General features: G+C 45.0%; 1 protein-coding gene across 2 annotated transcripts; it reads right to left on the bottom strand.

Annotated features, from left to right (window-relative positions):
* Positions 1 to 861: 861 nt before the first annotated feature.
* On the bottom strand, positions 862 to 16,859 carry trim67 (tripartite motif containing 67). 2 transcript variants are annotated; one of them, XM_077511450.1, is made up of 12 exons: positions 15,961 to 16,859; positions 11,958 to 12,053; positions 10,500 to 10,622; positions 9,221 to 9,331; positions 8,459 to 8,612; positions 7,362 to 7,445; positions 6,136 to 6,299; positions 5,095 to 5,233; positions 4,323 to 4,447; positions 2,943 to 3,121; positions 2,685 to 2,847; positions 862 to 2,287 (listed from the first exon to the last, which is right to left on the bottom strand). In XM_077511450.1, exons 1-12 carry the CDS (start codon positions 16,771 to 16,773, stop codon positions 2,240 to 2,242), a joined length of 2,199 nt encoding a protein of 732 aa, XP_077367576.1. In that variant the 5' UTR covers positions 16,774 to 16,859; the 3' UTR covers positions 862 to 2,239. The 2 variants fall into 2 exon arrangements, with proteins under 2 accessions (XP_077367576.1, XP_077367577.1); XM_077511451.1 differs by lacking the exon at positions 7,362 to 7,445.
* Between the last annotated feature and the right edge of the window lie 126 nt (positions 16,860 to 16,985).

Genomic DNA, 16,985 nt, shown 5'->3' with positions numbered 1-16,985 from the left:
CAAAACATTCACAGCTTGGCGAGAGAAATGGGGCGGGGCCGAAATGAGGGGATTAAGTTCAAAGAATTAACAGGAAGTAAATGCTAATTGAGTTTCTCGTATTTACACTTTGAAATAGAAACAGCAGCAACAAACACGAGAGGAGAGCGACATTTAAAAAAAAAAAAAAAAAAATTACATACTTTCTCGTTAAATAATTTTAAATATCATGACATGCACTTCCCCCCCACAAACAGCACCGTACCTTTTTTTTTTAAATAAATAAATACGTAAAGTTTAAGACGTTCTTGGGCGAGCGGACGTGAGGTAAAGGACGACATGCTGCCACACGCAATTACTCGACACGCACGGCGGCCACCAACCACCACAGTGAGCAACCTTTTAAAGTCGTTCCAAAAAGTTTTGGACCCTCTGTTAAAACCTTTTGACCAAGGTGGTCGCAAATACACGCTGTGGACAAAAGTATTGGGACGCTTTCCGGAATAGGGAGGGGTCGGGGTTTTCCACTCTGCTGGGAAGACTTGACAAAATTTTTGGTTTGGGTTTGTGGGTTCGAGGTCGATGATGTCAGAGCTGACAAAAAGAGAGCGATGGAAACTCGTCCAACCCGAAATGATTGATGAAGAGGCACGTCTCAATGCTTTTGTCCACATCATAGACAGTATTCAAAGAGGTTTAAGCTTGTTGTGGGTCGACTTAAGCTGGCAGGAGTCGTCAAACTGATAGTTGAGTTAACCCTCAAAATAACATCTACACGGCATATTTCGCATTATTAAATCTTTTTGCCTCTCACAGCAACGGATAGAATAAATCAAAGGATATATATATGTATGTCATCGAAGAAAAAATAAGCAACCAATATCATACATTATAGATATTTATATAGAGATGAAATGCAATGGCTTTTGATCAGTGTCCATTTGGCTCGATGTAATTCCTCCTTTCAGGCAGTTGAGGGCGAGCTTTCACAGCAGTTGGCAGTAAATGGTCAATAATGCAGGAGGGAGTCTATTTATTTACAACGCAGCTCGGAATACAGCAGAAGTACTTTGTAAACTTGCTTTGATGCTCACCATATGTCTCATAAGAGTCGTCGTATTAACATATTTTTGTTATTTACACTCTCCCCAAACAGAATGATGCTTTTTGTCACACCTCAAATCACATCTGCGCTCGCAGTGATATGAAATTTAACACACTTGCATCTGAACTCTTAAGATCTCGTGTTGAATGAGAAGAAAACTTGTGGCAGGTTAGAGAAAGTGGCTGAGTGTCACAGTGATGTTTCGCAGCGGCTGGAGCCACTTTTCATTGATTCAAGGCAACACTGCAGAGAGTGCGCTATCAAATTACCATGAGGTAACAGAAAAAAAGAAAACTGGATTCCCAACGTTGCGTATAAAATATTCACTTTTTGTCTTGAGATTTTCAAATAAGCCTGCCTCGCCCCCCCACTGCAGCCACATCAGCGATGCCGTTTGAGGGAGAAAGACGCTCGGCCTTGTTCCGTCTCATCGGGGATGACGAGGAGACTCGTAAACAGCACTGGCGCAATTTTCCATCCGTTCTAGCGAGCCGTGAGCAAAAACGGCGTATTCTGTGCTCTAATTTGTCGTCATTTGATGGAATTTTGTTTGGTTTTCAAAACTCCAAAGAAAGTTCTGAGTGCATCAGTAAAATCAAACCAGTTGTTTCAAGTCCATATATGAAATGAAGCTAACTTTAGATCGCTCAAAATGTCCAACTGTTACTTAGTGAGAGATCTCAGACCGTTTAAGTCACATACAACTAAAGCGAAAGTCAGAATTTGCCATCATGTGCAGAAAAAATAAGACGCAACGGCTGACATTTTTTGACTGAATTTAAAGTGACAGCGCAGTTGAACTCGTGAATATTTTACGGCGGTAACAACCTGAGTCTCTGTTTGAACTCCAACAAAAGCCTTCGCTGCCGTCACCTTAAAATGCCTTCCTCGTATTTATTTTTTTTTTTGCCTGCTCAAAGCACCGTGTTGTTGGATGTTGATGCGAAATGACAAAACGAAGACCTGCAGAGTCTTACTAAATTGTGCGAGTAGTACGAGGGACTGTTAGCGTCAAGCTGCAGCTGACGGAGCTCAGACTTGGAAGTTAAATCTACAATAATCAATTCGACATGATCGGAGCAGACGCGTCGAGGAACCGTTCGAAGGACCATTTGACATCGTTGGCTTTGTGTGGCAGGCCCTCATTGGCGTCGTCTACTGTTTGAGGTCCCTTGGCACCTCCAGGCCCGTCACGAGAGTCACCTGGAGGGAGATGGAAAAGTAAATGAATGAGAACTTCGATACCGCACAAGCTAATCAATGAGTATTGTCGCACTGTTCAAATGGATTTTTGACGTCTATAGCCGTCAATGGCACTGAAGGACACTTTTAGAAATGGCTGCAGAATGTCCATTTCAACCATTTTTGTTTTTAAGCAAAAAAAATGATTACATTTGGTAAGCATCATAAAAATCTTGAGGACCAATGAAAATGTCGACAAAGACCAAGTGGTTTTTCCTCCAAAAACTCTTGGTACATGGGTTTCCTGAGACTTACTCGTGGGTCATCTGGTGATGGACATGTCGACCAGATTTCGTCTCGCTAATTAAAACTATCTTAAGTGGCTGAATATTCCGAAACGATTTGAAAGAGTGGCGACCTGGACGTTTCTGTTGAGGCTGACGGCGGGCATGAAGACGCCGTCCAGGTTCTCAAAGGCAGTCGGTCCGTGTTGCTCCTTGTTGGTGAAGAATGTCAGCGTGTGCTTGGTCAGATCCAGGAGGATGCCCACCGTCGAGCCCTTAGTGATGCCACCCTCAGCCCTGCGCACAACAAAAGAGTGAAGCGTGAAATCGATTTTGAATTGCCAGTCTGGTAGTTTGTCCGCAGTTTTCATGGATGGATTCCGTGCGCGTACCGGTTTGTGTGCGAGTTGTTGTGCATGAACCAGGAGCGGTTGTTGTCCACATACATGGCCCAGGCCTTGTCGTCCTTGCCCAGCATCATGTCCTTCACCGTATTGATACGGGCGATGCCAAACGCAGGGTCCGGATGGTTGTCATAGCGATCGATGCAGACCTCCCAGTAGTGGATACCCTAAGATCGAAGGGGACTTATTTGAATACCTCTGGAAGGCGATGGATGGAGACCTCCCAAGACCCAACAACTCCAACAAAATTGACCTTACCGTGGCACGCCCCTCCCCGCCCACTAAATGCGACGAGCAGCTCCCTCCAATATTTACCGGTCGAGATGATCTGAAGTGCATTCACAGTAACGGAAAAGTTGTCAAATCTTTCTTGTGATTTCTTGGTCAGCTCTATTCAGGACGCCGATATTTCTCTTGGAAGCGAGCAAAGGGGGCTTTAAAGGTTTTAGTGAAGGGTATCGTCACTCCTTGTCTGCTTCAGCAGAAGTCAGGAAAAGACAGTCGCCTCACTCACTTCGTCCGATTGTCGGCAAAACCGAAGTTTTTGGACATTGTTCCTGTCAAGCAGGATAAGAATGAATTTATATTACCTCGGTTTCAATGTTTTTTTTTGGTATTTATAGTAAATAGTAAGTCAACGAACGTGTGGACGGTTAGCTACCCAGAGCTATCGTTACCCTTTGACTAAAAACAACAATGGAGAACATTACTTTAGAACAGACGTAGTAGTTTCTTTTCATTTTGGAAGGATTCGACGGGTCTTGGGTGTGTGTGGTCTTCCACAAAGTTTGATCCAGCACGGACATTTGTCGTAGTTGTTTGAGGGTTTAGGGAAGGGACTAAACCGGACACTATCTCTGTTCCGTCTCTTTAAACAAGCCGTGACTGCCGCAGGACGCCGGAGAGTCGATCGGGATAACGGCTATCACTCTTGACTGCCCATCCCTGTGTTAGGAGAAGAACAGTGTGACGCGGTTGGCTCATACCAAGTTCGTACCATCGGCAGTCTTGAGCACCACGGTCTTGCTGTAGGGACCCACGCCGACGGCATTGTAGGCTTTCACTCTGGTGTTGTACAAACTGTTGAAGTGGAGGCCGTCCACCGTTTAACCCTTTTATTGTTTTGTTTTTTTCCTTGGTTTTGGATAACCACGCAATGCACCACCGGATTGCTTTTGTTTGCCCGCAGCAAAACGCACGTGCCGTCGCAGACATGACGCCATGCGTCTTGATTGGTTTACTAGGTCATGCGGGCGTGGTTTACGGTAAGGTCAATTGGAAATTGGTTCAAGTGGTTTATACTGCTTATTAACACCAGCAATTAACTCTTAACATCCTTGGAGGGGGGGGGGGAGGTTCAAACATCACCTTGGAGAAGGCGGCGGTCCCGAGCACCACGCGGTCGTCGTAGCTGTTACACGACACCGTCTGATTCTCGTTGGTCAGGACGATGTCCCGGTGAGCCGAGGTGGGGTCAAAGGCGAAGCAAGCCACTGTTGGAAGGAAGATGCCGTGATTTCGCATCAGTCAATCGTTACTTTCGACTGCAGGCAACAAGAGGAATGGGAGAGCGGGCGAGTGAAATCCGAGTCTGGCGCTTGTCGTGAGTCAACAAGCCGTCTGGCGGAACATTTGGGACCGCGGGCGGTAGCGTCACAAACACATTTGGTGCTCGAGTGCTCGAGAGTCTTCAATGAAGCCAACATGCAGTTATCATGCGGCACCAACGTGCAAGCTTATGTGGCCATTGAATGAGTCGTCCAAACACGCACATAATGGCTACAAAGAGTGTTTTGGGACTGATAACGGTTCGTCCCTTTTTTTTTTTTTTTGTCAGTCGTACTTCCTTGGAGAGAAGGTAATTAGGATGCTTAGCGGCTGAGCTTATTGTGTCTATTTTTGTTGGCTTTAGTACAAAAAATGAATGGGCTGCAATTGGTTTGATTAGACAATTTTTGGTTGAACTTGAACATACGTCAAACACGCTAAACACAATGGCAAAGTGTAAGTTTTCAGTTTTTGGCGTGGAAAAGTAGTCAAGTTTGAGTCCGATTTTCGGATATGAAAATCATAGCCTGGTTTTTGGGATTGTGTTAGGAGAAGAACAGTGTGACGCGGTTGGCTCGCACCAGGTTCGTACCATCGGCAGTCTTGAGCACCACGGTCTTGCTGTAGGGCCCCACGCCGACGGCATTGTAGGCTTTCACTCTGGTGTTGTACAAACTGTTGAAGTGGAGGCCGTCCACCGTGCACACCGTCTCCTTACCCACGTACACCTCCTGTGAAAACAAACGCTTACGGTTAACAGAATTAAGTCGGAGTTGTATGAGAATAGTTTTATTTTACATTGAAAAACAGTTACAAGAATAAAGTTAGATTCTTTGAAAAAAAAAATCTTAACCTTTACAAAAAAATTTTAGTTAAAATCTTAGAAGAAATTTTTATTTTGCGAAGAAATATTAATTTTACAAAAAAAATAATTAATTAATATAACAAAAAAATATTCATTAAAAAATATTAATCTTACCAAAAAAATCTTATGGAAAAAATCTTAATCTTACGAAAATCTTAAATATCTAAAAGAAAAACCTGAATGTTATGAAAAAAAATCCCAATCTTACGAGAGAAAAAAAAAAATTATAGAAAAGAAAAATCGGAATGTTATGGAAAAAAATATTGATCTTAAAAAATATATATATATATATTACCCAAAAAAAATCTTTGTTACGGAAAAATCTTAATTTTACAAAAGAACGATCTTTATCTTATGTATAAAAAATAAAAATAAAAAATAAAAATAAAAAATAAAAAATTTTCTTTTCTTTTTAAGAGAGAAAAAAATCTTAATCTTAAAATGTAACTGTTATAAAGGTCCTTCTTTTTCACAAAACCTTAATGTTACAACAATACATTTGTATTTCCAAATTAGTTTCTTTCATGAGAAAAACGTCTTGTCAATAATTACAAAAATATTTATTTAATTTTACAACAAACAATTGTAGTAAGATTATTTATTTGTGAGGACCAAAGGATGTCAGTCTTTTGATGTCGAGTATCTGCCGGTATCTCAGCTAAGATTTCCAATCAAGTGATTGAATAGCTCAAGCTTGTCCATTTTTTTTTTCTTTCAAGCAACTGTCAATGTTTAGTTGAATGTCTTCTGAGCGAGTGTTTCACTGACCCTGTACTGTCCACCGTTGCCGTCGTCCAGCTCCAAAATGTAGCCCTCGATGGGCGCCGCTTGGGCCGCGGCGACCCTCCAAGCCAGCGTGGCGCTGTTGTTGCCGCTGCAGCACTTCTCCAGCTGCAGGAGGGGAGCCGGCGGCACCGGGGGTCCCGACTCCACTGGGATCATAAATAAACGGGTTAGCATGTCCACCGTTGGTTGGTGGCAAAACGGACACTTCAAAGACAAACGGCTTCATCCGGTGTGCGGGATTGTGTAAACCGGGAGGATCGAGTGGATTATTAACAGTGCTTCGAGGAATCACGTGGGGTTCATTCATAGGGCAAACATCGGGAATCAGTGGGAGGATTAACCCAAACCTTTTATCAAGAGATTTCGCTGGATGGATTTTCAACAAAATTCAGATTTACTACAGAGGTGGGAATCACCAGATATTGCGATATATGACGAATATTGGTCTGACGTCAAGCCACCTATAATTAAGGCAAAAAATAAAAAAAATCTGACATTGAGGAAGTCTTCCTCGCCAGTAGTTGGCGCTATACTCTGCGTCTTTAAGATGATTTGTCATTGTGTTAAATCAATATTTTTGTATCAAAAGTACTAGTTCTCGCACAGTGCTGGCGTTGAAGATCCTTATGTGATCATTTACATTTCAAACATCCAGGAAAATAATCATTTCACATACAAATACACTTTTATTTCCCCACTTTTCCTCAAGGGAGTACTAAACAGAACAACCATTGTGTAAAATATTTTCTTGAAAAACAAGGGGCAGGGGAGATGAGGCAGCAGTCAAGACAAACGATGTGCACGTATAGATTCATTATATGAATACGTACATAAAAAATTTGCATTTATAGCCACGTTAGTCGTGTTTCCTGCTTTTAACGGCGTTGTCTTTTTGCATTTTGCCAGTGACACGTTCATTCCAATTGGTATTCAAAAGAGAAACAGACAACTACCCGAGGCTATAAATCTCAATACCGTCGGTTCTTTTCGGTGTGTTGCAGTGACGGAAGTGCCAACCTGAAGTTTGTTTTTTTTTGTTTTTTTTTCCCCCCTGCTTGAAAAGAACAAACCATGCGTGGGCGGGTGTTGAGGGACGGGAAGGCGGGGCACGTTTCCAACCAGAATGTACCGGGAGTGCTTCTAGTGGGGGGTGGTGATGGGAGGGTGGGGGTAAAGGGACGACAAGTCTGTGGAAATAATAATAATACCTCCTGGACTTTGTGCGTCGGCATCGGCTTCAGCACCGCCTGCCGCCTGCTGCATTTGTTTCAATAAGGGACCATCCTGCGCGTCTGGAAATACCATTTTGGGGGGGATGATGCACACACTAACATCACAAATGGATTGCAAACAGGTCCCGGAAGCGCACTACATATTCATGGTTACAAACACCTGATGACGTAATAGCAAGAAATGAAACGTTTGAGTATTCCGACGCAATCATCCAAAAAAGTGATTCAAATGATGTCGTCGTTTTTTCAGGCACGTTGTAAAACCCACTGACAGCGCCTCATCACTGCGAGCACGTCGTTACGTAACACTTAATTAGGCGGAATTAAATTTAATCCGCAGAGCTGGCAGTCGTAACGCTACGAACAAGGTTTATGGGAATAACTGCAATTAGTCACTTTGAATAATAGCTATTGTGCGTCAGAAAGCATACAAAGCGGCGCTTGCTCACAATGGGCTCATTATTTGTCACTACAGGCGAAGGTCGTATTTATCCGTTTCCTATTTATTGTGAGAAATCGTCGACATGATCGGTGTCTTCGAATACCACAAATAGTCTTCAGGAAGCAGCAGTATTTGAAAAGGGATACTTGACTCATTGAGCCATTTTCAGCAGTATTTTTTTTTTAATATATTCATATATATATTTATATTTGATATATTTATATAATTATTTTGTCTATAATTGTGGTAACTTAATTCTTTTTCATGTACAATTAATACCTTTTGAAAAGTAATTTTTCTACTTGCTGTCGACTGATGATGACATGTGCTGAGGAAGTAGGTAACGAAACGACCTAACATGGCTCAGTTTACAGACCAAACCCAGAAAACAGGTGAGCCATGATTGGCCATGACCTACTTCCTCAGCACAGGTGACGTCGTCATCAGTCGACAGCAAGTAGAAAAATTACTTTTTCAAGGTATTAATTGTACATGAAAAATAGTGAAGTTATCAAATTCATTCTGGACAAAATAAAAAAAAAATTTTTTTTTTATTTTACTGCTGAAAATGTCTCAGTGAGTCAAGTATCCCTTTTGAAAAGGATCTTGCGGTGGGTTGAGTCGCGTGTACCTTTGCCCTGGCAGAAGTCCAGCTGCAGGATGTTCTGCAGCAGCGCGTCGGTGTCGAGCGTGAGCTGGAAGTCGGGGCCCACCTTGGCCTCCAGGTTGCCTTTCACCCACTGATCCTGAGACGACGCCACGCGCTTGATCAGGGCGTCCGAGATCTGGGCAGAAATGTCCAACAAAGGGCGCCAAATTCGTTCAGTGTTGATGCTCAAATACGTTCTGAGAGGGGAAAGTCAACCTTAAATAGTTCTGAAATATTTCTTGACAATATGTTAGTGACCTCACTAGTTGTGGGAATGCTGAAGCATTCACTTTTCACGCCCACTCTCATACATAATTTATGATGTTTATCAGGTGTCTGATACGGCTAAGTGGCACAGTTGGTATTGTCCGGTAACCAGGAGGTTAGAATTTCATAATTTATCTCTCAATTTACTTCATCAGCATTCCACATGCACTCAAATCTTAGCATTCAGCTTTCAGCATTCCCACGCAATTTTCTCCAGAAATTGCACTTAGTCTAGTTGTGGGAATGCTTCAGCACACGCAAATATATATAATTAGTCATGGTTTGATTATGTTTGTGGGATTAAATGCAGTAAACACATGAAGACAGATGATATAACAACACAAGGACATATATTCTTTATCCTCTGCAAAAAAAAAAAAAAAAAAAACTGCAGTTACTGATTCACTTGCAGTATAATTGAGTATAGTTTTTGTTTTTCTTTCGCCATTGTGGCCACCGTCGGGTCTTGGGTCTTACCTGGAGGAAGCCGCTGGGGTCGTTCTCCTTGAGCACCTCCAAGCAGTACTCCATCATGCCCGTGGTCTGCCGCAGCTTCATGGTGCAGTGGGTGATCTGGTCGCGCGCCACCTGATGGCCGACACAGTTCCTCACACGACCTCTCATATAGTCGAGTGTTAAATATTGAGAACACTTGAGGGAGGTGGTAAAAGCCAGACCGTATCTGCTCTGCAGGGAAATTCGATTTTTGCGCATTATGGGAAATTATGTTCGGTGTCCGAGAATGTTAGCGTCGTTGTGTGGCTAATTACTTGTGAAGGTTTTTGATGTGTTAGCTTCAGTTTAGACTTCTTTAAAACAACAATTACCTTATTAGGGCCCGAGCAGCGACCGCTGCGAGGTCCCTATTGTTTTTCGTTCGTATTATTATTATTGTTTATTCTCCGCAATCGATTGCATTTTTGAGGACCTAAACATTTACGAAAACACGCCAAACGTTGCACACTCTTCGGGCCCGGCGAAAAATGTTAGTTGTCATAACAACGTGACTCTATAGCGCCCCCTAGCGTACTAAAATAAAAACCAGAACGTGCAAGTACCCCAACGTGGCCCGGGCTGCGAGGGGCCCTTTATAGTTGCTCGCAGCTCTAGTTATTATCTGTTATTTTTCATCTTTAAGAAAAAAAAATAAATAAGTGCACCTATCTTTGTGAGTCCTTTTCATTTAATGGCCACATTAACGAGCGTTGCCCAGAAATGAGGAGCCATTTTAATTAGCTGGAATCGCGCGCGTTAATTTGAAGGCTTAATGGGATCGCGCTTGATTCTTCACCTGTCAGCGGGACAATTACGCGCGGCCGGCGTGAAAGAGCACTGAGGCAATCTGTGTTTGCAAATAGAACGCCGATTGGAGAAATTGGATCTTTTCGTGAGAGTTCTTTGAAAGAGGAAACGTTTTTTGTTTTGCTTTTAAGGGATCAAAATGTGCCGTTTTGATGAATTGGGCCAACATCTGTCCTGTTTCTGAGCTGCAAAAGCAGATTAAAAAAGACTGGAGCTACAGTAAAGTGACTTGAGCGTGAGAATAGAAAGAGAAAAAGATAAATCCAGGGAGAATACAGATTTCACAGCCTGGAAGGCTTGTTGGTTACGTAACACTCGAGCGCAGATGCAAGTTCACTGGCGACGTGGCGGAGACGTTCGTGGCGATTCGTGCCATGCTTAAGTGTTGAAAAGAAGAACAGGTGGACACGAAAAAGTTTTGAAACTGACTGTGGTCGAGTGATACGCTGGTTACCTTCAGCTTGTATTCCTTCTCCTTGGTGACTTTGGTCAGGAGTTTGGCTTTCTGCCGGGTCAGAGCCTCGATCAGCGAGTCGCACTGAGCCACCAGGCAGGCCTCGAACTCCACGCCGTTCTCCTGTCGCGCGCAAACGGGACGTGAAGACATCCGGATTCAAAGTGACACTTTTAGCTCCATTGTCAACCCAAACGTTGAGAGACCAACACAAATGTCCTGAAAAATCAGCAAATATTATTAAATGAATGTGACTGTCGTATGGATAGCTTGCGTATGTATTGTAGTTTCTGTGTTTTTAGAGATGCGCCTTTAAGGGGCGGGGCCTGTTGTGTTGGCATATGATGTCACCGACGATTGATGCGTCTGGGCTTGTGCGCGCAAGGTCAACAACGAGGCACTCTAAAGTGGCCACCGAGCCAAAAAAAAACCCTGGTAAACACACTGGCGGATGGCTGGCAAGTTAGACTTGTTTTTTTTCCCCCCACGTGCATCCACTTTGTCTCTGTGACATGCACGCACTTGTGGCCAACAACGAGGCGCTCTAAAGCTGCCACGCAAGTGTACTATCTGAAGGCAAGATTCATTTTCAGGTAGTAGGTTATTTATTTATTTATTTTAAAATAAAATTACCCACCTCCTCACTCTCTTTCTCTGTATGACGTGTGCACACTCACAGCAGACAACGTAGTGCTCTAAAGTAGTCACACCAGCTCAAAGTCCCAGTCTACATACTGGCTGTCAAGTCAAAATAACACGAAGAAAAATAAATAAATCCTTACTACTTGTGCTTCCATCTTTTAGTCTGTGATGCGTGTGCACTCAGGGCCAACAACGAGGAGCTCTAAAGCGGCCATACCAGCAGACTATCTTGACTATCTGGAGAGAAAATGACTTTTTGGTGTGTAGGCATCGATAAGTATTTAGAAACTGTCTAAATTCTTGCACCAAGATTTAGTGCAGAAATATATAAATGTTATTTATATATTTTTTCAAATAAATGAATCTCCCTCATTATTGTAATTTATCACAGTCCTCTTATTGCGTAACACATTTAATCCTCCTTCCGCCAGTCATAATGCAGGTGTTTGTTGCCGTATAAAAATGGAGTAAAAAGCGGATTAAATGTGTACTTAGTTTGGCAGCCAAGCTCCCAGTCACAGAAGAGGACGCGTCCTCCCCAAAAAGGGAATAATTAACCTTGAGATGACCCTTTTTTTTTTTTTTTTTTTTTAAATCCGCCTCCACGTGACTTTGTTGAATTCAACAGGCAACCGAGTGTTGCAAACATGGCGTGTAACAAACGAGGACGTGCACTTTTGGATGCCTCGCCCACTTAACGCTCGCCTCAACGCTCCTCGGGCGACAACAACAACAAGGTCAGCGTGTTCGCTGTGCTAGCACAATAATAAACGTATGGTTACATAAATTCCTAAAAAAAAATATATATATATATACCTGGATCTGCTGCAGCATGTTCTTGAGTTGAACCAGGAATTCTTTTGCGTCTTTGGCTTTGTCAGAGACGCCGTTGAGGGCTTGTGACAGTTGACACTGCAGAAAAGAAAAAGGTAAATGTCTGACATCGATTAAACACGACACAAAAAGGAGAGAAGACACTCAGTTCAGGGCTCGCGAGAAGAAAGGAGAGGAGCTGACTGATACAATAAAAAAAACAAAAAAAAATTCGCTCCTGCACTCTCTTTAGATTCCTCTCCTCACCCCTCTCTATTTATTTGGTTTTCCACGCCCCCTCGTTAGATGGGCGTTCCAACCCTGGCAGACTGGCTCTAAGCATTCTGCTGCGTTAGATGTTGTGGTTCTGCAGCAAATGTATGATAACTTATTTACAATTATTCCTAGAGTAAATAATACTGTTAGTGATATTTAATTCAATCTGGACCGTGGAAAACCTTCAACTGACGCACTGGCCACTCAAATCTTGCACTTCCTTGAATTAATTTGCACTGAAGTACTTAATTGAAAGTCATTTTTAATGAATGAAAACGAACCTCTTAGGTCCTTTAAATGCCACCAGATTTATTTCTTGTCACGACATGATTGCTTACATTTTTATGAGGTTACATGGACGGACAGACATTTTTTTGGTGTGGGTGCTGGAGTCTCATTGAGAAAAGACAGGACAAAGGAAACACACGCGTGCCCGCTGGTGATAAATCAACTCCACTGTGGCGCCGCCCACATGATCCACCTGCTCCCTCTTCCTACTCGCGAGCGTAGCAGTAGTAGGATGATGAGTAAAACCAGTTCACATTCGGCTTGGAAATGTTATTGTCTCATTTAAGAAGTAGATAAGATGAAATGTTCAAAATTCTTACCAACTTTGAACGCCTCATTTGGAATTAATACAATTTACTCGTGGACAAAATCGGCAATCATTTTAAGCAATGTCAGTTTTGTCCATTATTACATTTGTTAGATTCAAGTTAGGAATTTTTTTATGAAAGAATTTAAAAATTCCCGGCGACATTGAACACCTCATATGTGAGACAGTGAACTCATCATAATGTATAATTGCACATACGGAACGAGCTAAACTCTTATGAGGCACTCCCCCTAGTGGCCCGCCAGGTAATTGCTCAATAAGTGATGAACAACGGAGCAGTTATCGTGGCTGTATATTCACGACAAATATCGCGATACTTGCGCGGGCGTATCGGGGGACAAAGTATCACGATTTATCGCGATATCGATATATCGTCACACTCCTATAAATTAGTCAATTAAAAAAAAAAATCCCAATTGATACTTGCCGTCAATTATATGCAGATTTTCATCCATAACGATACATAACAACCAATCGATCGCAAACGCCTCCTCGGAGATGTCGTCAAGTCATCACAGTTATGTTTGTAACGTTTTATTCATCATCAGACCTTCCTCACGTGCGCACTTAATGCAGCACTTCGATAATCCCCTCCACACGTGCACGCACACAGACTAGGGTGGTCTTCCCAAAACCCCCTCCTCCCCCGCGCACGCCGACGATGACTTGAGGAGTCACAAATCAAGCGTACCCTTGAGCGGCGGCGCTCGTCGCCGTGGAAACCATCTGGCCCACCAAGCTGTCGGGGGCCCGCGCGCGCCCGCCCAGTCCGTCCGTGCTAACGAGGGGAATGACGGATGATGAGGGGCTTCCCGGATCGTCGTCGTCGTCGTCGTCATCGTTTCCGTCTCGTGGGGGGGTTTGTTTGATTTATTCAACAGCGTTGCGCTGCAGCCACCGTTCACTTGACCTTTCTCTTCTCGCCGCCGTTCCATCATTTTGTCACTTGGCCTTCGTCCAGTCTGCGACAGTTGTGTCCACGGGGGGGCGGGGCCAAAAGGCCGTCTCCGCCCTTCCCCAAAAACTTGACCTTAATGTCAACGACACCCGGGGGAATTGCCAGGGGAGGCGGGTGGAGGAGGAGGCGCCTCAATCCAACCGTTTACGACCTTTTTGCCCGGGCCGCTTTTATTTCTCCTCATTTGCATATTTATGCTTCTATCCCGCCTTCCGTATGGTGATGAGGACACATCTCGAATTATACTTGCCTTTTTTTTTTTTTTATCTACTCGGTGGCAGCTGAGCGTTTCGGCATTAATGCGCCGCATCAGGCGCAAGGTCAAAAACAATCTGCTATCTGCCCCTTGGTCCTCGTCATCCTCTCATCTGCCCTCGACTCGCAATCCTTCGCCGCTATTCGTCCACTTGTGCCTCGCAAAAAAAAAAAAAAAAATCCAGATCACTTTGCGATTCCCTCAGTAGAACTCCAAAGTACATTTTTAAGGGAGCGCAAATTCGTGGTGGCACGTAACCATGGTAACGCCCACGGCTCATTGTTCCGCTGCTTGGCATATCCTTCGACGAGGTCTGGCGTCGAGGTACCCAAAATAAATCATACGCACGCTCGGCTATATTTGGTGGGCTGCTGTTGTGCACACGCACACGCACATACACACAATGTTTCCTGTGTGTAGGCTGTGTGAAAGAGGAAGTGCAACAAAAGTGCACATTAACCTACATTCCGTGCTAGAGTCCAGCAGCAACAGCCTTGAGTTACTCTACTGCTGTTTTATCACCTTCTCAACACAACGAGGCGCTCTAAAGCTTCCATGTGTATATATGTAAAAAATTTATATATATATATATATACATAAATAAAAACCTGCACATTCATTTATTGATTTATTTTTATTTATTTATGTATTTATTTTTGTATTTCTGTGTTTGTGTTTCCAGGCGAGATGCAGGGTAAAAGTCGAGTAAGGCCGACCTGCTTTGGTCTTGACATCTGGACCGCGATCGGGCACGCTTGTGCATTTGTTGCCACGGCAACAGCATCTCGTAACGCAACCTGAGCTGTGCTGGATTTTAATTCCGCACCTTTTATCCTGCAGGATTCAAGGCTGCGTGGACGTTTTGGTCGCGCGTTTAATTATCTTTAACGCAAGACGTTTTTAACAAAGTTGGGAAAAGAATATTGGGAATAATTCATTCAGTTTTTTGGGACGTATCAAATGCAGTGGGACTTCCACGGCGTCCGGTCATTGGACTATTTTGACACGAATGGCCGCCGTATTACTGAGCATGTCTTATTCATACGCCGCTCATTACTTATCGACGCCCCCTCACCTCCCTGTTCCCCTGATGGGATTTTCACGGTCCATTTACAGGAGCCTCTGGCTAGTCGGGGGGGAGGGGAAGGGGGATGAGGAGGAGACAAAAAGACATCATTGGGGAAGGGAAGATGAAAATGATGATGGACTTCATGATGGGACGTTCACATGAGATATTCAGAAGATTTCATGCCAATGTACAAGCTCATATTTTTATTTTTATTTGTCCCTTGTAAAAGTGAAAATTTGATAGGCCACAAACGCTGTCATGTTTGCACACTCGCGGCTGACAACGAGGCACTCTAAAAGCGGCCATGCCAGTCGACTCCTTGCAAGCACACTAATTTCACTTCACAGGGTCTTGAACCTTGACGGAACGTGTGCAAAAAGCTTGGGTGAGAGAAATTCAAGAAGTCGGTCACCATGGTAACGAATCTGTGAACATAACTTGGTCACTAGCATGTTTTGTATTATGCTACGATACCCACTTACTTTCTGCCAATCAGCTTGTCCACAAGTATGCTATATATTACATTTATTGGTGTGGTTGTTTTTTTTTTTGGCCAATAACATGTCGATTAAATGGAAAAGATACTTTGCAACTTAATTGGCACGTAACTGCAAAAGACGGAAGTCCTCGTTATACGTCTCCCTGTGTTCACCATGGGACCAACATACGACGTTTTGAGCTTCACAGCCGACTTGCGACGAATACAAGCTGAGTTACGAACATGGCACATTGACTGATTGTAGGCATATTTAGGTTACGTCACTATTCTTGGGCCTGTGTCGTAAAGCGAGGCCGCCCCAGCCTGTGTTGTACGACGACGGCGTTCGGTACCTTGTGCTGCTTCCACATGAGCGCGACGGGCTTGACGTCGTGTTTGGCGTGGCGACCCTCCTCGGCGCACTTGGCGCACACGGGCGCCCTGCAGTTGCAGCAGTACATGACGAAGTTCTCCGCTTCGTGCTCCGCGCACGTCGCCGGCTTCCGCGCGGTGGCCGGCGGCAGGCCCGGCCGCTGTTGGGGCGGCGGCACCAGGCGGTGCTTGGCGAGCGGGCCGCGGGACGGGTGGCACCTCTGCTGGCAGGCGTTGCAGTAGAACACGTCGCACTGCTCGCACATGACCGCCGCGTCCACCGGGTTGCGGTCACACAGCTGACACTTGGCCGCCCCCGAGGCGGCGGCGGCCGAGGCCGAGGCGGCGGCGGCGGCGGCGCGGTTCTGCCGGTAGCGCGCCACGATGGCCTCCAGGAGCCGGTTGCGAGGCAAGCCGCGCAGCCCTCGCTCGTCCAGGGAGACGCTGCGGTGGCACAGCGGGCAGGTGAGCGAGCACAGCCGCTGCTGGTGCTCGCGCAGGGGCGGCTGCGGGGCGGGGAACACCCGCACGCCGTTGGGCGACTTGAGCTGGCACGGCGTGTACGAGCCGTAGCCGCTGTCCGTCTCGCTGTACAGGCTCATCTTGTCCACGTCCAGGTAGTCGTAGTCGGAGCCGGCCCCCGACGCGCGGCTCTGCTGGGCGGGGGGCTCCCCGTCCGGCGTGTGCACGCTGATGCTGCGCGCGCACGCCAGGCAAACGTTGTGGGAGCAGGGCAGCAGCACCGGCTCCTTGAACAGGGAGCCGCACACGGGACATTTCAGTTCTTCCTCCATCGCCAGCCCCGGTCCAAACGTTTCCAGCACCGAACGTCTGCGGACAGCTCCCCAGCCCTGGCAGGCGAGCCGTGCGCATGCGCCGAGCGAGGGGAGGGTCTTGGGCAGACGTTGATGGGTGGGCTGTGCAGTTCGACACAAATATCGATATCAGATCGATACCAGAGGGCCGGTATCGATATTTTAAATGTATTTATTCGTTTTATTTTATT

Source organism: Festucalex cinctus, chromosome 21 (assembly GCF_051991245.1).
Source record: "Festucalex cinctus isolate MCC-2025b chromosome 21, RoL_Fcin_1.0, whole genome shotgun sequence".
NCBI lineage: Eukaryota > Metazoa > Chordata > Actinopteri > Syngnathiformes > Syngnathidae > Festucalex > Festucalex cinctus.
The sequence above is the reverse complement of the archived record's forward strand: the minus strand, read 5'-3'. Positions and strand labels throughout refer to the sequence as shown.